General features: G+C 56.8%; 1 protein-coding gene and 2 long non-coding RNA genes across 4 annotated transcripts in view; 2 read left to right on the top strand and 1 right to left on the bottom strand.

Moving 5' to 3' along the window:
* The window catches only part of LOC117099207, a 29,194-nt gene extending 14,869 nt beyond the window's left edge, over nucleotides 1-14,325 (top strand). The window contains exon 3 of the long non-coding RNA XR_004443738.1: nucleotides 14,082-14,325. This is a non-coding gene — a long non-coding RNA (uncharacterized LOC117099207). The remainder of the gene's footprint in view (nucleotides 1-14,081) is intronic.
* Nucleotides 9,190-20,856, bottom strand: MYMK (myomaker, myoblast fusion factor). 2 transcript variants are annotated; one of them, XM_033238659.1, is made up of 5 exons: nucleotides 20,447-20,856; nucleotides 15,631-15,745; nucleotides 14,332-14,480; nucleotides 10,979-11,095; nucleotides 9,190-10,033 (listed from the first exon to the last, which is right to left on the bottom strand). In XM_033238659.1, exons 1-5 carry the CDS (start codon nucleotides 20,579-20,581, stop codon nucleotides 9,932-9,934), a joined length of 618 nt encoding a protein of 205 aa, XP_033094550.1. In that variant the 5' UTR covers nucleotides 20,582-20,856; the 3' UTR covers nucleotides 9,190-9,931. The 2 variants fall into 2 exon arrangements, with proteins under 2 accessions (XP_033094550.1, XP_033094549.1); XM_033238658.1 differs by having other exon boundaries at nucleotides 9,515-10,265.
* On the top strand, nucleotides 14,417-19,105 carry LOC117099206. The gene is made up of 4 exons (XR_004443737.1): nucleotides 14,417-14,509; nucleotides 15,071-15,178; nucleotides 15,471-15,522; nucleotides 16,743-19,105. It is a non-coding gene; the product is annotated as an uncharacterized LOC117099206 (long non-coding RNA).
* Nucleotides 20,857-21,326: the final 470 nt, after the last annotated feature.

Genomic DNA, 21,326 nt, shown 5'->3' with positions numbered 1-21,326 from the left:
GGAGTTTCGCTCTTGTTGCCCAGGTTGGAGTGCAATGGCATGATCTCGGCTCACTGCAACCTCCACCTTCCAGGTACAAGCGATTCTCCTGCTTCAGCCTCCTTAGTAGCTGGGACTACAGGTGTGTGCCACCACACTCCGCTAATTTTTGTATTTTTAGTAGAAACAGGGTTTCACCATGTTGGCCAGGCTGGTCTCGAACTACTGATCTCAGGTGGTCCACCTGCCTCAGCCTCCCAATGTGCTGGGATTACAGGCGTGAGCCACTGCACTTGGCCCATATTTTAAAATCATTATTATCATTATTATTATTTTTGTAGAGACAGGGTCTCCTTAGATTACCCAGGCTGGTCTCGAACTCCTGGGCTCAAGCACATAAAGCACTTCTAACAGTGTCTGGCAGGCACTGCAAGAGCCAGTGATGGGCGACTCAACCTCCTCTCCCTCCTTCGTGACTTGTTTTCTGGTTCATGTACTTGTTACTTGCTGGGTGCTATCTGTGGGATCAGTCAGGCACTTGGCTGCCCAGAATTCTGTCCCAACGCACTGTGATGAGCCCAACAGCCAAGACCCCTGAGTGCTCACAGCTCAGGAGGCAGTGCCTAGGGGCTTGGATGGTCCACAGTGAAGACCTCCACTGGGCCAACCAGTGGCAGAACAGGGCAGGACAAAGGAGGCCGTGAGTGCAGTGGACAGCACATAGGACTCAGAGACCCCAAACCTGGGGCTGTGTCCTGGCTCTGTCAGTGCGGGTTCTCACCTGTGCGGACACTCGGTGGATCCTTGGGTTTCCAGCCGGTGAAATGGGGAAGCCAAGATGACTAAGATGCATGGTGATGAGGAAGTGGTGCCAGGTACAAGAGCCTGGTCCAGGCCCAAAGACCGTGATGGGAGTGATCATGACAGTTGGCAGGACGAAGGCACCACGGGACCCAGCATAGAAGAGCAGGTGTTTGCAGGAGGGACAAGTGGAGCTCTGGGGCCTCTGAGGCTGCCTTCTGTGCTGACATCCTTTGGTTCTGCCATTGTGGTTTCTGGAATGGGCTGGCAGGCCAGGGGCCAGAGAACACCCCAGTTTCCTCTATCCCTCCTCTCCCACCTCTGGAAGGCTCAGGCAGCCAGGGCCGGTGGTCTGAGGCTGCAGCTTCCCGGAGCTCCAAGCCAGCAGCAGACGCTTATCAGCCTGCTGTGGTGGGGTGGGGGTGGGGGCAGCGAACTCTGCCCAAACGTCTTCCAGATGTGGCCGCAGCTACTCGATAGCCTGGCTCCAGCCGGGGCTCTAGGCCAGCGGGCTCCTGTTAGCCGAGCTGTTAGAAAAACAAAACCCAACGAAGGCCCAAGGGGCCCAGCTTCTCGGAAGGGAAGGGAGCAATCGGGCAGAAGCCCTGGCCAGGCCCGGCCACTGGCCCTGAGCTTGGGGTGGTCACGGCCGTCTGCTGGCTCCTTGGGGCTCCTCCTGGGGTGAAACTGGGCCCCCTGGGCTAACGGGGTTCCCCTGTGAGCAGGAGGCAGCTTTTGTCTCTTTTGCTTCTCCACAGTGTGTGCGGGTGAGGGGTATGGGGGCCATGTCCCTATCACCCTAGACAGGATGGCAGCTTCATAACGTGGTACAGTTTGCTGATGAGACTGAGGGGCCCGTGCACCTCTGCTGCCTTCCCGGCCCCAGGCGAGACTGAACCCAGGCCAGGTTCTCAGTGGCGGGGTGGGTGGGGCTGGTCCTTTCACTGGTGGTGTTCCCTTGGATGGCCCCGGCAGGATAAGCAGGTGTCACTGCTAGAAGTTTTGGGGGGTGAAGGGCCTTGCCCAAGGTCACACAGCCCCAGGGTGGGTACTCCAGAGCCAGTTCCTTTCCGGTTCATGGCCTGCTCCCGCCTGCGGCCAGTGTGCAGGTCAGCAGGGTCAAGGCTGCCTTCTGTGGTCACTGACTAACTGTTTTTGCATGTGGACTCGTCAGGGAGGCATAAACCTGCCCTTGCCAAGACAGATATGGAAAAATCCACTCATCCATTCATTTGACAAATATTTGTTAAGTGCCTGCCTACGGCCCGCCAGGCGGAGCGCGGGAACGCGATGCTGATCGAGACACTCCCAGCCTGGGCCGAGCTTCCAGGCTTCATGGGAGCACATCCGTCCCTGGCCTGCTGGGCATGGTCTTGGCCTGTGCAATGTAGGTTGGGCCCTGAGCGACGGCTCTCCCGCCACCCTCATCGTGCAAAGGCTGCAGGGGAATGAATGACTAGGCAACTGGGGGTGACCTTGACTCTGTGTGGCTTTAAGAAACAAGCCGGAGGCCGGGCGCGGTGGCTCAAGCCTGTAATCCCAGCACTTTGGGAGGCCGAGACGGGCGGATCACGAGGTCAGGAGATCGAGACCATCCTGGCTAACACGGTGAAACCTCGTCTCTACTAAAAAATACAAAAAAAAGCTAGCCGGGCGAGGTGGCGGGCGCCTGTAGTCCCAGCTACTCAGGAGGCTGAGGCAGGAGAATGGCGTGAACCCGGGAGGCGGAGCTTGCAGTGAGGTGAGATCCGGCCACTGCACTCCAGCCCGGGCCACAGAGCGAGACTCCGTCTCAAACAAACAAACAAAAAAAAGAAACAAGCCGGCTGTCCAAAAGCTTTGAGCTATGAGTGCTAGCACCAGTTTGCCTCAATACCCCTCCCAGACCAGGGCAGCTCCCTGCAGACTGGGGGCCATGGCTGAGAACTGCAGGAGGGACACATGTCCCAGGCACCACCAGTGACCGGTGACTGGAAAACCAGCTGGAGCACTGGTGGACCCCCAGCGAGCCCTGCTGATGCCACCTTCGCTCTCCCAGCACCTCCCTCCTCCCCACACTCCTGCCTGGTGGGCTTGGCTCCCTCCCGATGGGCAGCAGCCTTCCTGGTGTCTTTCTGCCACTGCCCACCTCTTCATGGAAGCCAGACCCCACTGGCAGGCTCCCCCATCTAAAACCCTCACATCCTCAGGACCTGCCTACTGACGCCCAGCTTTGCAGTTCCCAGACAAACCCCATTAGATCTTTCTCCCTCTCCCTGGTCCATTAGCCCCTTCTTTTTCGGGTCTCCCAGCAGCACCCGCACTGGGCAGCCTTTCTGACCCGGCACCTCACTCCCCCGACCCCCTGCAATGGCTCAGTTCTGGGTCTGCCTCCCCCATCAGTCTGTGCACCATCGGAAGGCAGAGCCTGGGTCTGCTGGACTCGTGTGATTCCTTGGGGTTGGGAAAGCTGTGCAGCACATGGAGACACTCAGGAAGGGGTGACGTTTAAACTGGGCCCTGGGACCGAGCCCCCTGTTTCCTGCTGTTTCAGTTCAGGTGTTGGGGCACCACAGAAAGCCCAGGACAGAGCTGGTGATGTGACACAGGGCACGATTCACCTGAGGTGGTTGGAGGGGAATGGTCACCTGTCAGTACTTTCACATGCAAGGCCACACCACGAGGCCAGCCTGCGTCTGCCTCCCAAGTCCTGCTCATGGGCTCAGTTGGCCACAAATCCTCCCCCTTGAGGGAGGGCAGGAGAAAAGCCCAGCAAAGTCACCTTTTTCCTCCGCCTTTGGCCACAGGTGACCATGAACACAGGACAGACACACCCCAGACTCAGTCTGTCTCCCTGTCCTGGGACAGAAGCCAGCAATGGACACACGATCTCCTGCTGGCACCGTTCTCTCCATGTGGGCAGCGGCGGCTTTCTTGCTGCCCCGATGGGAAGGGTACAGCAGATCTGGGGAGGTTCGGGACACAGGGCCATGGCTAGACTCAGAACCATAGAATGAAGAAGCCATCATAGACATGGCCCGAGAGTTGGGCATCTGCAGGCTCACACGGTTCAGTCCACTTTGCTTTTCTAGTTTCAGTCTCCAACCTTCCTCTTCCAGGCAGCCTTCCTTCCTTACTTTCTTAATCCATAATTAATTCCTGGGCACTTGGTATGAAGCAATTTGTTTCCTTGGCAAATGTGGGTATTTGGTTCCTTAACTGCAGTGAATACTCCCTGATGGTGAGGATAGATACCCCTGTTAAAGTCTAGAGATTTGACTGGGCACGGTGGCTCACACCTGTAATCCCAGCACTTTGGGAGGCTGAGACTGGTGGATCATGAGGTCAGGAGTTCGAGACCAGCCAACATAGTGAAACCCGGTCTTTACTAAAAATACAAACATTAGCCATGCATGGTGGCACACGCCTGTAGTCCCAGCTACTTGGGAGGCTGAGGCAGGAGAATTGCTTGAACCCGGGAGGCAGAGGTTGTGGTGAGCCAAGATTGAGCCACTGCACTCCAGCCTGGGCGACAGAGTGAGACTCAGTCTTAAAAAATATATAGATAGATAGATAGATAGATAGATTCATTTTTTTGCCCTTGACCAATAATAATGAAAATAATAATGATTGCCGTAAAAAAGTTTTTAAAAAAATACTGTGCTGGATGCTTTATAATAAATGTGTCATTTAATCTTAACAGCATCCATACCAGGCAGGCACTATCACAAAAGGGGAAACCAAGGCCAAGAGAATGCAGGGAACTTGCCTGAGCCCATAGAGGGAGAGCTGGGGTCCTGACCCCCACCTGCCCCATCTGCCTCCTGCCTCTTCTGCCTTTTAAACTCCTTTGCCACCTTGCCAGCCAGCCAGCCACTGACTTAATTTATTCAAAGGGACCTGCATGGTCGGCAGGGCGAGCCTGCTGTTCCCATTCACAGGTGGGGAATCCGGATGCAGAGCTGGGCAGAAATGGCCTCAAGGTCATCTAGACACGGAGAGGTGGCCTGGCAGGGGGCCCCAGGGCTGTACGCACCCTCTGCTGCCTCTAACCACCTTAGGCTGCTAGCTTTGGTAACCAGCTCGCCGGCAAAGGAGATTTACACCCCGGGGCTTCCTGCCGACTCTGCAGAAACATCCCTTGCCCCCTCCTCCTTCTCCTCCATGTCCTCCCAGCCAAGCCCCTGCGGCTGAGACCAGGGTGAATTCCTTTCCCGGAGTCCAGTGTGTGCTTGCCCTAACTACAATCCCAGAGCAGGACAGTCTATGAAGTAGATGGGGAGCTGTAAAGCCTTTTTAAAAGGGGCAATAAAAGTTTTGGGTTTCAGATCGTCTTACTGGAGAAGAGAATAACAGAGACAGGAAATTTCAGTAGCAGACACGACAAAGGCCACAGCACGCAGACTGCCCTCAGACAAAAACCGCCTCCGCTTGTGCAAACAGAGGACGGCCTGGCGGGGGGCCCAAGCACTGCCCCGTGCCGTGCCAGCCTCACACCAGCTGCGGGGAGGTGAAGGTGCCTGTTCTGTTTATGTTGCTGTTAAGTGTTTAGAATCGGTCTCCGCGTTGGTGCTGCCTAGGTGTGCCGCACTCTCCCATGAGCTGGGCTCCTGCTATGTGTGCCAGGAGGGGGTGTGGTGTGTGCCCCAGCGCGGGGCACAAGCGTGGGCAGGCCGGGGCCGGGGCATGGGGCTGGGGTGTGGCTGACCCTGGCACTGTGATGGGTGAGGCCCAGACTGCTTCTGCTGCTAGGTTCAGGGAGGCTGTTGCTGGGTGTGTGCCCACCCATCCCCCCAGAGTGGGAAATGATCCAGCTGGGGAAGCCCATGGCCATTCAGTCACCAAGAGTCCTCAGAGCTGTCCCATCCCTTTTGTTTCCAGCAGATGCACCATCCTGTGCAGTAACCACCAGCCACATGGACAGGGCTGCCCGATCAAACAGAAAACTCTGAGTTAAAGTCGATTTCAGATACACGATGAATCATTTTTTGGTGTAGGTGTGTCTCATGCAAGTGTCTCTCCAGTGCTATAGATCTGAAATTGAAATGCAACTGGGCGTCCTGTATTTCATCTGCAATGCCACCCATGTGACTTTTTTTTTGTTTGTTGTTTTTTTTTTTTTTTTTTATATTTTTAGTAGAGATGGGGTTTCACCGTGTAAGCCAGGATGGATGGTCTTGATCTCCTGACCTCGTGATCCGCCCACCTAGGCCTCCCAAAGTGCTGGGATTACAGGTGTGTGCCACCGCGCCTGGCCGGATCCATGTGACTATTTAAATTTAAATTATTTAAAATGAGCTAACATTTAAAGATCCGGGTTCTTGGTTATACCAGCCACTTTGCAAATGCCCAGGCACCAGGCGTGTTGGGCAGCCCCGAGCGTCCCCACCACTAAAGCAAGTTCTCTTGGCCAGTGCTATCTGGGGACTCCTAGTGACATCTAGAACTACTTCTCCAAGCACTGGACTCACAGTCCCCGGGTCTCCCGATCAGGGCCGGGGAGGAGTTCTGGCTGGGGCGGCCTTGGAGGCCCTTTCTCAGATTCCAGGGGCACGACCCCCTTGGGGCTGGCAGACACAGGGATTCAGAGGTGTTTGCATCTGCAGGCCATGACGTTTCTTTCTTGTTATCTTGCAGTATTGGGGTGACCATTCTTGGTGTCAAGGGAGCAGGGTGGCCCCCTCCTGGGTACTCCCTACCTGGCTCCCTGGTCAAAGCCCCCAAGATGTCAAAGTAGGCCATGGTGCCTGAGGCCATGGGAGGGAGACACAGCTGGGGGGACTGGCAAGATCCTGGCACCGTCTCCCACCCAGCAGCCACTATCCCGAGCTGTGTGACATCCCTGGCCCTCGGTATCCTTATTAGCAAATTGGGCTCAGGACTGTGGCCTGGGATCTCCGAGGGGTTGCCTGTGTAGAGGAGGGGGCTGCCCCGGTCAGGAGGAGTGAGGCTGGGCCTGGAGCCCGGGAGCCTGCAGCGGTGGGCAGGGACTGAGGGCTGGAGCGCGCCTCCTAATTGTCCGTGACTTACAGACTTGGCCAGGCTCCGGACGGCCTTCGTAAATCGCTGCAGCGAGGAGCCTGCCAGTGTGACCCTTCGCGCTTGGCAGGGCCCTCGCCGCCGCCCTGCTTGGAGTGGCCTGCCGCCTCCAACTTTCCATGTGCTGCTGCTGCCGGGCGGGAAGGGGGGTTGCTGGCTGCTAGCTGTGGCGGGGAGGGAGGTGGGGTGGCCACCGTGCAGGTGCCTGCTTCTGCAGGGATGTCCAGGGCTCTCCAGCTGCGGGGCCCCCAGAGCCTGTCCCTGACAATGCTTGGTGTGAGGCTCATGTGGTCTCCACACGGGGCCAGAGGGGAAGACGCTGGCTCAAGGACGCCCTGTCTTTTCTCAGTGTGTGCAGCATGTGTGGGTGTATGGAGTGTGTACGTGTGTGCACGTGCATGTGTATGTGTGGTGTGTGTGGTGTATGGAGTGTGTACATGTGTGCACGTGTGTGTATGTGTGTGGTGTGTGGAGTGTGTACATGTGTGCAGGTGCGTGTGTGTATGTGTGTGGTGTGTGGAGTGTGTACATGTGTGCAGGTGCGTGTGTGTATGTGTGTGGTGTGTGGAGTGTGTACATGTGTGCAGGTGCGTGTGTGTATGTGTGTGGTGTGTGGAGTGTGTACATGTGTGCAGGTGCGTGTGTGTATGTGTGTGGTGTGTGGAGTGTGTACATGTGTGCACGTGTGTGTATGTGTGGTGTGTGGAGTGTGTACATGTGTGCACGTGTGTGTATGTGTGGTGTATGGAGTGTGTACATGTGTGCATGTGCGTGTGTGTGGTGTATAGAGTGTGTACATATGTGCACGTGTGTGTATGTGTGGTATGTGTGGTGTATGGTGTACATGTGTGCACGTGCATGTGTGTATGTGTGTGGTGTATAGAGTGTGTATGTGTGTGCATGTGCGTGTATGTGTGTGGTGTATGGAGTGTGTACATGAGTGCACGTGTGTATATGCGTGGTGTATGGAGTGTGTACATGTGTGCACGTGTGTGTATGTGTGTGGTGTATGAAGTATGTACGTGTGTGCACGTGTGTATGTGTGGTGTGTGTGGTGTATGGAGTGTGTACATGTGTGCACGTGTGTGTATGTGTGGTGTGTGGTGTATGGAGTGTGTACATGTGTGCACGTGCATGTATGTGTGGTGTGTGTGGTGTATGGAGTGTGTACATGTGTGCACGTGCATGTGTGGTGTGTGTAGTGTATGGAGTGTGTGTATGTGTGCACATGTGTGTGCATTTGTGTGGTGTATGGAGTATGTACATGTGTGCACGTGCATGCATGTGTGGTGTGTGTGGTGTATGGAGTGTGTACATGTGTGCACATGCGTGTATGTGTGGTGTGTGTAGTGTATGGAGTGTGTGTATGTGTGCACGTGTGTGTATGTGTGTGGTGTATGGAGTGTGTACATGTGTGCATGTGCATGCGTGTATATGTGGTTTATGGAGCATGTACCTGTGTGCATGTGCATGTGTGGTGTGTGTCGTGTGTGTGGTGTATGGAGTGTGTACATGTGTGCACGTGTGTGTGTGTGGTGTGTATGTCTGGTTTATGGAGTGTATATGTGTGCATGTGCATGTATGTGTGGTCTGTGGTGTATGGAGTGTGTACATGTGTGCATGTGTGTGTATGTCTGGTGTATGGAGTGTGTACATGTGTGCACGTGAGTGTGTGTATGTGTGGTGTGTGTACAAGCATGTGTGCACCTCCTCAGACGGACTGGAAGCCCACAGAGGCTGCGCCATGCCTGTCCCCCAACCCCAGGTCAGGGCACAGAAGTTGGGTGTCTTTGGCCCTATAATGGGGACACATAGGACATGTCCCTGCCCCCCTGTTGGGTGGATGGGCTTGGAGCCCTGGATGCTGGAGCCTCAGCTTGCTCATACCCTGAGAGCTGGGGAGAGAGCACCAGCCGTGGGCTGCTCTGTATTCAAAGACTCCAGGGCCAAGAAAGGGCTGAGCTTGGCTGTCCTCTATGCCTGCCCTTCGAGGCCAGGAGGGTCGCTGGGTGAGGAAGGGGCAGGCCAGGGGCCCCTGAGACTTGGGGGATGCCAGGCTGTCAGGGAGGGCAGCAGATGGGGCCACCAGGCCAGGGAGTCAGAGCAACCGTATGGGGGAGGAGCCTAGAGGGCCACCCTGTCCCCAGCCCAGGAGTTGAGCCAGCTCTCTCCCAGCCCTGGAGGCGAGCAGGGGGTGACTCTAGGACAAATCACCGCCCTCTTTCCATGGGCAGTGGACCTGGGCAACCACTCCCAAGCCGGTGGCACCGTCTGGAAACACAAACAGGCCTCAGACAGGTGTAGGTAACTTCCTGCCTGACAGATGGGCCTGGAATCGCTGGGTGCCGGGGGACGCAGGTGGTGAGGTGATGTCTGGGACCTGCTGCCGCCACCCCCGCAGGCCTTCACAGACAGGACCGCCCACCGCACAGCAGGGAGGCCCAGCCGAAGGAGCCCAGCATCTGGGCCCTGCGGCCTCTGCTCACGGGCACTGCACCCAAATCCATCACCTTTCCACGCTGGGGACGGCGTGCAGGGCTAAAAGCCAGCATCTGGGTGCTGAGGACCAGAAGCGGTGCTCACACCTCCCACACCGCCCACACTAGAGAGGCAGCCCCCTCTCCAGGCCCTGAACAAGCTTTTGGTGGGGGTGGGATGACGCTTGGCTGAGTCTTGTTTTAAGGGTTAGGACGTATATAAAGTGTCTGGGACGCAGTGAGGTTGATACATTGAGGCACTTCTTATTGGTTGTAATTATGAAAACGGCTTGATTCAGGGACCCAGCGGAAGGGGTGGGGCCAGAGTGGCCTGGGCCAGGGATCCAGCTGGCCCCGCTGGCCCCAGCTTCCTAAATGGGGTCGCTCGAAGCCTGAAGACACAGGACAGAGATGGTGATAGCAGTTTCCAGGAGAAAACTGAAGACATGGGAGCCCCCCCCCGTCATGGCTGGCACCCAGCTGGGACTCCTGGGCCGCTGGCCAGCAGTAGGGTGGGCAGACGCCAGACCTAGGGCTCCACCAGACACGCCAATGGGTCGTGACAAGGCCTGGGAGGAGAACATTCTTATCTTTCCAGCTTGGTTCTGCTGCTGTGCACCCCGTCACAACGAAATAAGCGGGTTCTTAAGAAGCATTTAGTGCAGCGTGATGGGCCCTTCACAGACCCCCGGGGGCCTCTCAGGGTATGCAAGAGATGTTTCTCCTGGATGCTCCGGGGCAGGGAAGGACAGCAGGAGCTGCAGGAGGAGAAACTGTCTGGGACTGTGGCCAAGCATGAGCTGGGGAGGGCAGGGGCTCAGAGCCAGGCTGGGCGCAGCATCAGACACAAGCACAGCACAGGGTGGAGCAGTCCAGCTTGGCCGGGGCCCCCGGGGCTCCAGCCTTCTTGTTGACCTTGGGCAGCAGCAGAACAAAGGACATGGCCAGGGCACAGTGGTAGAAGCTGTGGACATAGGTGTAGTCCCAGTCCTGCGGGGGGCAGGCGGTCAGTCTGGGGCCTCAGCCCCTCCCCGAGGCTCATCCCTCTGCAAGACCCAGCTGAGCCCCTCGAGGCCTGCGCCTCTTCCTGGGCACTGGGACACCTGCAGGAAGCCTCCCCCACGGTTGCGCTCGCGGTGGCCTTTCTCTCCAGCTAACCCCAGAGCAGTGAGGGCCTGTGCCATTCTCCAGGCTGCACTCCTTCCTTCCTCCCCATCCCTTCTCTCTGCTGTCCTTCTCTTCCTCCATCCTTCTCTCCTTCCTACCCTCCCTCCCTTCCTCCATCTCCCCTCTTTTCTCTCCTTATCCCTCTTCCCCTGCTCCTCCCTCCCTTCTCCACTTTCTCCCTCCTTCCTTCCCTGTCTCCTCCCCTCCCTCCCTCCCTCCCTCCTCCAGGTGTCAGGCACCTGCCCCAGACCTCTCTCAGGCTGTGCTGCCATCTGAGATGCCAGCTTTCTGTAGGCGGCCGGCTTTGGTCTCTCTGTGGCCTCCAGGTCCACACAGGCCATGGTGCTGGTGGTGCCGGGGACGGCAGTGCCCCCAACATAGCCCTGGGAGGGGTTAGTGAGCAGGGACTAATGCCTGACTTTGGCCTGGGGCTGTCAGAGTCCCCCCAGCGTGGGCACAGCCCTGGTTTCCCAGCTGAGCAGAGCCACGCCAAGTGGGCTCTGGGGCACAGGACACCTCCCCGCTGGGCTTGGTACCTCGAAGAAGAAGCGTAGCATCAGGGCCAGCGCCCCGAAGCAGAGGCCGGGGCCTATCTGCTGGGTGTAGACGCTCTTGTCTGGGTACAGGCCCTTCTTCTCCTTCATCTTCTGCAGCTGCAGGGACAGGAGGCCACAGCAAAGCTTTCAGGTCACAGCACTCGGGAACGCCCCTTCCCAAACCAGCCCGAGAGCCGGCCCTGCACAGGCTCACCCCAGCCCTCTCCCGGCAGGAGAGGAGGCTCAGGAGCCTCCCGCCGCACCCAGCCTCAGAAGGCTTCTACTGGACAGGGCCCTTCACGGTGGGACCCAGTAGAGACCCCACACTGGATGGCTGGGAAGGGAGCCTCTGGGCCATGTGCCCCGTGAGGACCCTGCTGCCCTCCCGCCTCTTTGGGATGTGACAACGCCACCCTTGCATGTTTCCTCTCCGCCAGAGGGGAGCCCCAGGGGGACTAGACTCTATGATTGCTTACCAAGGAAGGTACTGGACCTGCCAGCCCAGTGTGGCCCATGGGAGTGGCACTTGTGGTGGTCCCTGAGCCACGGACAAGCATCGTTTGCTTTCCTAGTTAAAGGACCTATCTCAGTCCTCATTAGACAAATTTGGCCAGCACTGCTTCTCAGGTCCCAGTGTGCTTAGGAAGGCTCATGTGGCCGTTTCCACTTAGAGAGGGGTTTGCATTCCGTGGAAGATGCGGGAAGTGTGGGGCCACATCCCTGGGACCCGCCTCGTGTTTTCTAGACCACTTTACGTGGAGTCTATTTGGGACTTTCAAGGGCAGTTTTTTCCTGGAATGAGGGTGGATTTTTATCCCTGAGCCTGGTCCCCTCTTGGGAGGGGCTGGGGAACGACAGCCTTGTGGGGGAGGAAGGAGGGAGGGTTGGGTGTTGGCGGCCTCGGAGTGGGCCAGGCCCATGGGGTACACTCAGGAGGCTTTAGATTTCAGTAGGATAAACCGTCAGACACACAGTGTGTGGCACAAGCTCCTGGGGGTGAGGGCAGCCCCCCTAACTGCACCCATTGCTGAGTGGCCTACGCAAAGAGCACAAAAGCCTTATGCTGGGTCAGGTCAGGTTTCGCCACCTAGTGAATGAAGAATTGATGCCCGGCTTTCCGTTTTCTGGAATTCCATTGCCAACAAGGGATTGGGCACCTGCAGTCGCGCAGTAGCGTGAAGACAGCTGGACCGTGTGACCCTGGCTGCAGTGACCAGGGCTGCCAGCCCACCCCGGGCCAGTCCTGCAGTGGTAACACCAGGGAGAAGGGAGGTGCCTGCCCCAGGTCACGCCGTGGGCCTGGCACTATTGAAAGGGCACCATCACCCAACCCTCCCTCCTTCTTCCTCCAGGACTGTCATTGCTCAACCCCTCCCAAGAGGGGACGAGGCTCAGGGAGAAAAATCCACCCTCATTCCAGGAAACAATTGCCCTTGAAAATCTAAAATAAACTCCACAATAAATGGTCTAGAAAACAACAATTTGAGTCCCAGATGCGGGGAGGCGGGCGGCCCATCTTGGGCTCCTGTGGCCGGATCTGTAGTCTGAGGGCCTGGGCGGTCTCGTGGCTCTTGGTGGGAAACCCACCAGTGAATTCTCTTCTGGCCAATCACAATTCAGCCCAGTTCAGACCTGGCCAAGACCAGCGGGAGGAGCAACCTTCGGGGGCAGAAGGAGGCGAGAGGTGGGTGGCCAGGGCCCAGGGCCTCAGCACGCTCCTTCCCGCCACTCACCTTGGTCCAGGCCACTGATGCCCAGCGCTCCCTCTCTCCCTGCCAGGCAACTCCCAGGGGCCTTCTGGGTCAGCCCAGGGTTAGCTCTGCTTCCTCAAGTTGGAGAGAGAAAGTAGGTCCTCTGTCTCCTGCTCAAAAAGTCAAGTCCAGCCAGGCATGGTGGCTCACGCCTGTCATTCCAGCACTTTGGGAGGCCAAGGCAGGCAGATCACCTGAGGTCAGGAGTTCAGGACCAGCCGGGCCAACATGGTGAAACCCCATCTCTACTAAAAATATAAAACTTAGCTGGGCATGATGGCGGGCACCTGTAATCCCAGCTACTCAGGAGGCTGAGACAGGAGAGTCGCTTGAATCTGGGAGGCAGAGTTGGCGCCATTGCACTCCAGCTTGGGTGACAAGAGAGAAACTCCGTCTCAAAAAAAAAAAAAAAAAAAGTCAGGTCCTGGCCCAGCCACTGCCCTGCCATGATGTCCTGTTAAGTTGCTGAGACCTCTATGCCTTTGTTTCGTCATAGGCCAAATGGCAAATCAGTTCTGTGCTCCTTGGCTGCCGGGAGGATTGGGACAGGCTTTTTGCAAGCTGCCTGCCAGAACTTGGTTGCTCTCCTCACAGCCGTGGGCCCTCCTGCACTGACAGCTGCCCTCTGGCTTGCTGGGTGCCCTGTGGTCCTGGCTGGGGCTGGCAGTGTGGCTGGGCTGGACCAGGCCAGGTCCTCTCACGGCACTTGAAGCTGGGACCCTGAGACTTCAGGTGGCATCCAAAGAGGTGAAATGCAGCAGACGGATGTTCAGGTGGTACCTGGGCTGTGGCAGGCCTGGAGGGCAGGCTCAGGCTGAAGCCTGCTGGCCCCCCAGGTCTGCGAGACCCCTGCAAAGGTGAGCTCCGTCCTGTTCTGGGGTCCCAGGAGATGCCCCGGGTCTATTCTGCCCTAGGATCCCTCTTTAGCTTGGGTGAGTTTGAGTGGGGTTTGGTCCTGAGCCAGGAGGGCTTTGATAGGACGGAGGGAGCAGGGAGCACTGAGGACTGTGTGAGGGCCTCATGGGTGCCAGAGCCTCGCTGCTCTGCAAGAGGCTGTCTGTGCTAGAAGCTCTGGCCCAGGCTTCCTCCCTCTCATACCACACTCTCCCTCCTGGCTAGAGCCCAGTCAAGGCTCACTCCCTCCAGGAAGTCTTCCCAGATTACCCCAGGCCATTTTCCCCGTTAATGTTATATCTCTAAAGCAGCTCATAGTAAGAGTGATGATGAGAGTGATAATAAACAGCTCCTGTGTGTGGAGCACATTGGAAGCCAGGCTGCCTGCCAGGACTTCAGGTGCCTGAACCACCCCATGAGAAAGGCAGAGGGCTGTAATGACAACACCTGCTTTACAGGTACGGGCATGGAGGTGAGAGGCTGGATAACTTGGGCTCAGTCTGGAGCTGGTGAGTACAGACAAGAGTCACACACTGCACAGCCGGAGCACCTGATGGCCATTTTCTATGTGTTTTCACTGAATTCCTGCATCTACCCATTTGCCTATGAGGCAGGAGGTAAACGAAGATCCAAGGCAGGAGGAGTCAGACAGGGGAGAGGTGACAGGCCTCCTGGGTCCCCGTTCATCAAGGCTCACACAGCACGCACCCACTTTGCCGCAATGATGAGGATGGCTGTGCCGATGGGGCCTGAGTACACCCCGTAGCCCCAGCGGTCGTGGTAGATCCTCACGGCAATGGTCAGGACGCCGAACATCACAAATGTTGACCTCTTGGGCTCATCGAAGTCAGCCAGTGCTGGAGGGGCCAGGGAGACACAGGGGGAGGTGAGTGGTCCCTCTCGCTCCTCCTGGCTGCCCCCCACCCCCCAGCCCCCAGGAGGCAAATTATAGGTGCCCTCTCTCGGCATCCCCTCAGCCAGCGAGACCCTGAGGCCCAGCCTGGTCATTGAGGGGGTCTGAATTCCAGCCAATTTGAGAGGACAGGCAGCCTGCTGCTTCCCCCATGGACACAACAGCTTGGATTGTGCTCCCAGCACCTTGTTTTAATAAATAGACCACAGCTGGTTGTGGTGGTTCAGGTCTACAATCCCAGTGCTTTGGGAGGCTGAGACGGGAGGATCGTCTGAGACCAGGAGTTCGAGACCAGCCTGGGCAACATAGCGGGAACCCCATCTCCACAAAAACTTCAGTGTGTGTCGTGGTGCATGCCTGTCATCCCAACTACTTGTGAGGCTGAGGTGGGAGGATGGCTTGAGGCTGTGAGTTCGAGGCTGCAGGGAGCTGTGTTCATGCCACTGCACTCCGGCCCAAGTGGCAGAGTGAGACCCTGTGACTAAAAATCCATAATCACTATGCAAAGTGAATGGGATCAAATCTATCCCACAGGATCGCAGGACAAAGACACTAAGATTCACGAGAAGAAGCGAAGCCCCTCACAGGCCTGGTTGGATGGCAGGGAGCCTTCAGGTCATGGGGACCTTGCCACAGACGACAGTAAGTGGAAAAAAACATGGTGGGTCGGGGGGCTTCTGAACGGTCCTGTCTCCCAGGCTGGATATCACCCGTGTGTGTGGATGTCTGTATGAAAGTCTGGGAAGCCAACTCCCTGAGCAGTGAACAGCGGTCCTCCCAGGGAAGGAGCGACAGGAGGGAACACTTCTAATTTTTCCTTTGTCTGCCTCTGCTGCTGAAATGTGTCACAACAAGCTTTTACTAAATGAGTCATTTTAAATGGATATGAAAATCGGCATCAAGGCATTTAAGAGGTGTATATTCTTTTTCATAGATTAAACACAACCCTGAAACCCAGACAAGGGAAGAGGTTCCTGGGGATGGGGGTGAGTGGGGCTGGAGGGCTGGGACGGGGCTGGTTTGAGGGTGGGCATGTGGACACTGGGGAGCCGGTCCTCGTCCACAAGGCTTGGTTGCAGGGGGTGGCCACTCACCCATCAACGAGACCCACATGCTCAGGGCTGTCCCATAGACGCTGAAGTATTCCAGGATGTCGTGTCGCATGAAGCACAGCACAGACAAGCCGGGTCCGTTGCAGGCATGGTGGAGCTGCCAGAAAACCCACAGGCGGTCACAGCAAAAAGAGGCCGGGGCTGGTCCCCGAGCCACGGCCCCCAGAGCGCCAGGCCATGTGCTGGCTGTGAGAAGTCACTTCGGGGTGTCACTTAATGACTGTGTGCCTCAGTATCCCCATCTGAAAAATGGGGGTACTGCCGAGCACTCCTGCAGAGGGTCCTGTGGGGATTAAGTGGCACATGCCAGTGAGGTGTTCAGGGGCTGGGGTGTGCCAAGGGTTCACTGAATGTCACCTCAGCAGAATTCGCTCGTCTGCACTGGCAGGACTGGGTGGAGACTGAGTGATCCCTCAGGTGAAGCCCGCTTAGGTGGGGCGGTCTCTGGGGGGGACCCTACATGGCTCTCCCTGGACCTTCAGCATCTGTGCTTCCTGGAAGCACAAAGCTGCAAGTTCATTCGCCAATCTTCGGATGTGAGGCCAGAGCCTCTCTGGGGGCTCCTTTGCTCTTCGGGGGCTCCTGGGACCTTTTCTTGCACACATTACCCCTCTGGTAACTGGTCTACACTGCAGCAGCATTCTCAGGCTCGAGTGGGCATCAGAACACCTGAGGCCTGGTGTAGACACAGGTTGCTGAGCCTTGCCTAAGAGTTGCTGATTCGGGAGGGCTGGGTTCAACAGAAAACGTGCATTTTGAACAGATTCCCTGTGGCACTGCTGCGGCTGGCAGGGCCCACACTGAAAGCTGGGCTGCAGCTCTTGGTTTCTGTTGCCTTAATGTGGATGAAGATCTCGGAGACCCCCTCGCAGAAGCTGAACACAGCCCCCTAGGCTCGTCCATCCCTGCCCTATACTCTCATAGTTGCCTCCCCAACACCCACTTTCATGGCAATTTTTAAAGCAAAACGCTTATAAGGGAGTGTTTTCCAAGCAGTTAACTACTTTTCTATGGAAAACAACTCTCTCTCCTTTTGCATTCGCATTTCATCATTTTAGGTAATATTTAATTACATGACATAATTATTTTGACAGGTTCAACTGGCACAAACAAGCTTGGGAATCAGCACGGGGGATTCTTGGTCAGCCCAGCTCAGCAGGAGGAGCAGGCGTGCTGGAAAGCAGCCCGTGTCTGGAGGCGACAGGGACACCACAGACAGAGCGGGGGCCCTGGGTGATCTGGGGAGCGGGCAAGTCGGGGTCAAAGTGGAGTGCTCCTACCAATGGCAATTGTACACAGCCTAAAGGGAAGGTGCACTTAGGAGGCATTAATAGAGATCCAGCATCTAAAACAAGGGAGGAGGCAGCCCTGCTTCTCTCTGTTCTTGTCAGGTTCATCCAGAAGACTATGCTGAACTGTGTGTGGCGCACCTTTCTTGAAGTGAGACTGGCAAAGATGCGGCTAGAGGAGGGTGACCAGCGGTGGACATGACTGTTTACCTTGGGGACAGGGAAGCTTCAGGAGGGGCCTGATCAAGGTGCTTACACTTCTGTGGGAGACAGGAGTGAGGAGGACTCCGGCCCTAGGCTGTTCTCCTCTTCTCCTGGCTCCCTCCCATCCCCCACCCCAGCCCCATCACCTGCTGTCTGTGCACCCCCCTGTAGCACAGTTCGTCACGTGTGATTAAGGCATTCACTGTGAGATTCCTTTGCCCCGTCAGGAGCAGGAATGGCTCTGTCTGGTCCCAGCTGCATCGATGGCTCCCAGCATAGAGTGTTTGCTGTGTGTGTTCAGGGGTGGGGAGACCTGGCTCTGAGCAGCCTGAAGGAGAGCTGGCTCACCCTGGGGACCCAGAGCCTCTGCCACTAGGCCCTTGGCTCCTCCCGATGGTGGGAACTTAGTTCTGTTTGACAGGTGGGGAAAGTGAACTTCAGAGCAGCACTGCCTGCCCAAAGAGGTGAAACAGAGCAGTGCTTGGCATCTTCCCATCCTGCAGTGCAGGGGTAGACCTGGCCCAGCTGGGGGCACTGGCGGGGTGGGTGTGGCTGGGGGCCCGGTGGGTCAGAGCTCAGGCTTGGGAGTCTGACTTCACAGATGCTCCCAGTGGGAGCTCAGGTGAGTGGCTGGCAGGGGGAGCCTCCTCTGCTGTATGGGGATGAGCACACCGTCTCCGTGGGGTTTGCACCCACAGCAAGGCGTCTGGCACAGAGATGGAGATTGTCATGGGAGGGGCCTGATTGGAAAGGAAGGGACGCCATGCGGACGGCAGAGCTTTGAGAGGGACTGAGTGTGGCTTTGAGGCCGGAGGACATTTGTCACGAGAGGCAGCTGCCCCTGCCACTCTGGGTGGGGTAGGGTGGGGCCTCTGAGACCAGTGCAGAGGCAGCTGTGGGGCCAGCCGAGGCCCAGGCAGGGAGGGGTGGCCTGGTGGGTGCTTGTGGTTTGCTGGGCCAGGTCTAACAAGAGTCTTGAGAATAAGACCCCAGCTTTTCTCCCTGCGCTAAGGCCCTGGGACCTGCAGAGAAATCCTGGCTCTGCTCTGGGCCTCAGTCTCTCATCTGTCCAAGAGGCTTCCTAGCCCTAGCCCAGGCTGGAGTCCCAGAGGAGTGAATGCAGTGGCATTTGGGTGAGTCGGGAGCTCTGAAGAGTTTGATCTCACAGTGGCACAAGTGACTCTGCCTCTCTGGGATTCAGTTTCTTCATCTGCCAAATGGGAATCAAGATCCTGGGCTTGTGGGGGAGGTGAATCAGATGCTGTGCATAGAGCCCCGCCCAGTCCCCTACCCTGGGCGCTGGCTCTTGAGGTGGAATCAGAAGCTCCAGGGCTGGTTCAACAAAGGACCCAGCCTGCCCCAGGCCACTGTCACCCTTAGGAGCGGCACACACTGGAGGGGATGCCTTGCTCCCAGTGCACGCACACACACTCAACTTCTGCCATTGCAGGCAAAATTGGACTTGACCAATTCAGGATGCAGGCATAACATGTGAACACATGCTTGCAAACACATGTGTGAGCTCACGGGCCTCACCGGCTCAGGACTGCCTGTGTGCACTCACGTGCACTTGGCATTCTTGCCCATAGAGGCCCTGCTGCTGGAGAAGGAGGCTGTCTGGGGAGAGGAGGTGGGGTTTTCACAGGTTGGGCCCAGCACTGCCCCAAGAAGGAGGCTGCTGGGATGCTTGCCTCCCCAGAGCAGGTGTCGTGCTGGGGATTGGGCTGTCATTGAAGGAGGGGTCTGATGGAAGGTGAACAACAAAGGTTTCGGGAGAGCAAGAGGTGGGGCACCACTTGTAGGAGTCCAGCAGTGAGGGCATGTTGGGGAGTCAGAAAGACCCAGAGGCAGGAAGGCAGGGGGTACTGAGACACATAAATGATGGCTGAGGCCGGGCGCGGTGGCTCAAGCCTGTAATCCCAGCACTTTGGGAGGCCGAGATGGGCGGATCACTAGGTCAGGAGATCGAGACCATCCTCGCTAACACGGTGAAACCCCGTCTCTACTAAAAAATACAAAAAACTAGCCGGGCGAGGTGGCGGGCGCCTGTAATCCCAGCTACTGGGGAGGCTGAGGCAGGAGAATGGCGTGAACCCGGGAGGCGGAGATTGCAGTGAGCTGAGATCCGGCCACTGCACTCCAGCCTGGGCAACAGAGTGAGACTCCGTCTCAAAAAGAAAAATAAATAAATAAATAAATAAATAAATAATTGATGGCTGAATGGAGAGATGGTAATAGACGAATAGATCATAGGTAGATGAATGGGTAGATATAGAGATAGATAGAGAGATATATAGAGAGAGAAGTTGGAGAGGTGGATCGACACCAGAGAGACACACGGAGAGTCAGGGGACTAAAACCAGTGAGGGTGGGATCAAGAGTTTTAGAGAGAGTGAATTCCATGGGAATCGAGTTCCAGAAATCAAAAGAGAACCAGACAGAGAGAAAGGAAAAAAAGATAAACAGAGAAAACTAGACATAGAAAACCAATACGAGAAACACAGAGTGATAGAGACCCAGAGAGGGAAGACAGGGGAGACAGGGGTCCCAGAAACAGGGACCTCAGAAACAAAGACAGATGGGGTTCTGGGCGCTCCACTGCAAGACGGACAAAATCACCCAGTGACAGGTACCAGGAGACAGAGAGCAGGAGACAGCCAGAGAGAGAGAGAGAGAGAGAGAGAGAGGGAGAGAGAGAGAGACAGCGGAGACAGTCAGCCAGCCAGACATATAAATAGAAAAAGACGGACCCACAGAGAGAGAAGTAGGCCCCAGAAGAGGGAGAAACCCGCAGGCCCTCTGGAACCAGGGCAGCTCCAGGATTCTGGAAATCAGACTCACTCACCCCAGCCTTCACACTCCCTAAACCCCACAGACCCTTTCCCAGGCCTGGCTTGCCCCATCCATCTCTGCTCCATCGTGGCCTATGGGTAGAGCTGGAAGAGAGGTAGGGAGCAGAGGTGGCCCATGGGCGGCCATGGGGGCACTGATTAGCAGCTGAGAAAAGGGGCACCCTGGAAGGGCTTACCCTCAACTCAACGGCCCTGCTCCACCCCGGGCTTGGTCTCACACAGGCAGTGATCCCAGAGCAACTTCCTGGCACAGATGGGAAAACTGAGGTCCAGAGAGGGGAAGGGACTCCCCTAGTCCTCTCTCTTCAGTCTCCACACCCGACCTGGGCTTGCTCTTTCATTTTCAAATCACTTCTGCCCATCACTCAATACAAGAACGCTGTGGACAGAGAGCCTCTCCTCTAGCTCCAGAATGGGCCATGTGCGGGTCTTCCTCCCGGCCCCCAGACTCACCGCCACGAAGAACAGGGTGAAGAGGTAGACCATGGCCTCCATGTGGAACCGCCTCTTGGCCGCGATGCTGACAGTGGGGAGGAAGGCCAGGCTGCTGAGGGTGGGCAGGAGTAGCTTGGCCACCAGCGTCCCCATAGGCCTGGAGGAAAGCACTGGCTGGGGCGGGGTGGGTGCTGGCGCCCTGGGTCCCCAGCACAGGAGCACGAAGGGGGAAGGCCAGCTCCCTTTGGGCAGGGCTCTGATGGCAGCTGCAGGGAGCGCCCACAAGAGGGTTTAAATGCCCTGGATGGAGGCGGGGATGTGCGTGCACATGTCAAGCAACACATGGAGAGGGCCGACAGCTGATGCGCCACGTGACCAGCACTTGTCTCTGATTTTCTCTTTTCTTTTTTTGAGACAGAGTCTCCCCCTATGGCCCAGGCTGGAGTGCAGTGGTGTGATCTCAGCTCACTGCAACCTCCGCCTCCCAGGTTCATGCCATTCTCCTGCCTCAGCCTCTGGAGTAGCTGGGATGACAAGTGCCCGCCACCACGCCCAGCTAAGTTTTCTATTTTTAGTAGAGACAAGGTTTCACCATGTTGGCCAGGCTGGTCTCAAACTCCTGACCTCAGGTGATCCGCCCACCTTGGCCTCCCAAAATGTTGGGATTGCAGGCATGAGCCACTGCACCTGACCGACTTTCTTTCTTTCCCTTCCTTCCTTCCTTCCTTCCTTCCTTCCTTCCTTTCTTTCCTTTCTTTCTTTCTTTTCTTTCTTTTCTTCCTTCCTTTCTTTCTTTCTTTTCTTCCTTCCTTCCTTCTTTCTTCTTTCCTTTCTTTCCTTCCTTCCTTCCTTCCTTCCTTCCTTCTCTCTCTCTCTCTCTCCTTCCTCTCTCTCTCTC

The sequence above is a fragment of the Trachypithecus francoisi genome, unplaced genomic scaffold, assembly GCF_009764315.1.
Source record: "Trachypithecus francoisi isolate TF-2019V2 unplaced genomic scaffold, Tfra_2.0 Lachesis_group16, whole genome shotgun sequence".
In the NCBI taxonomy this organism is placed as follows: Eukaryota; Metazoa; Chordata; class Mammalia; order Primates; family Cercopithecidae; genus Trachypithecus; species Trachypithecus francoisi.
Note: the sequence above shows the minus strand (reverse complement) of the source record. Positions and strands in the feature narration are given on the sequence as shown.

What these genes read in the sequence shown, in the direction of transcription:
- MYMK (XM_033238658.1), bottom strand. Translation starts at nt 20,581, where the DNA reads ATGGGGACGCTGGTGGCCAAGCTACTCCTGCCCACCCTCAGCAGCCTG. An exon ending in TCACCCTGTTCTTCGTGGCG is followed by an intron (nt 15,746 to 20,446) that starts GTGAGTCTGGGG and finishes GTTTTCTGGCAG; the next exon opens with CTCCACCATGCCTGCAACGG. An exon ending in TCATCATTGCGGCAAAGTGG is followed by an intron (nt 11,096 to 14,331) that starts GTGCGTGCTGTG and finishes CTGTCCCTGCAG; the next exon opens with CTGCAGAAGATGAAGGAGAA.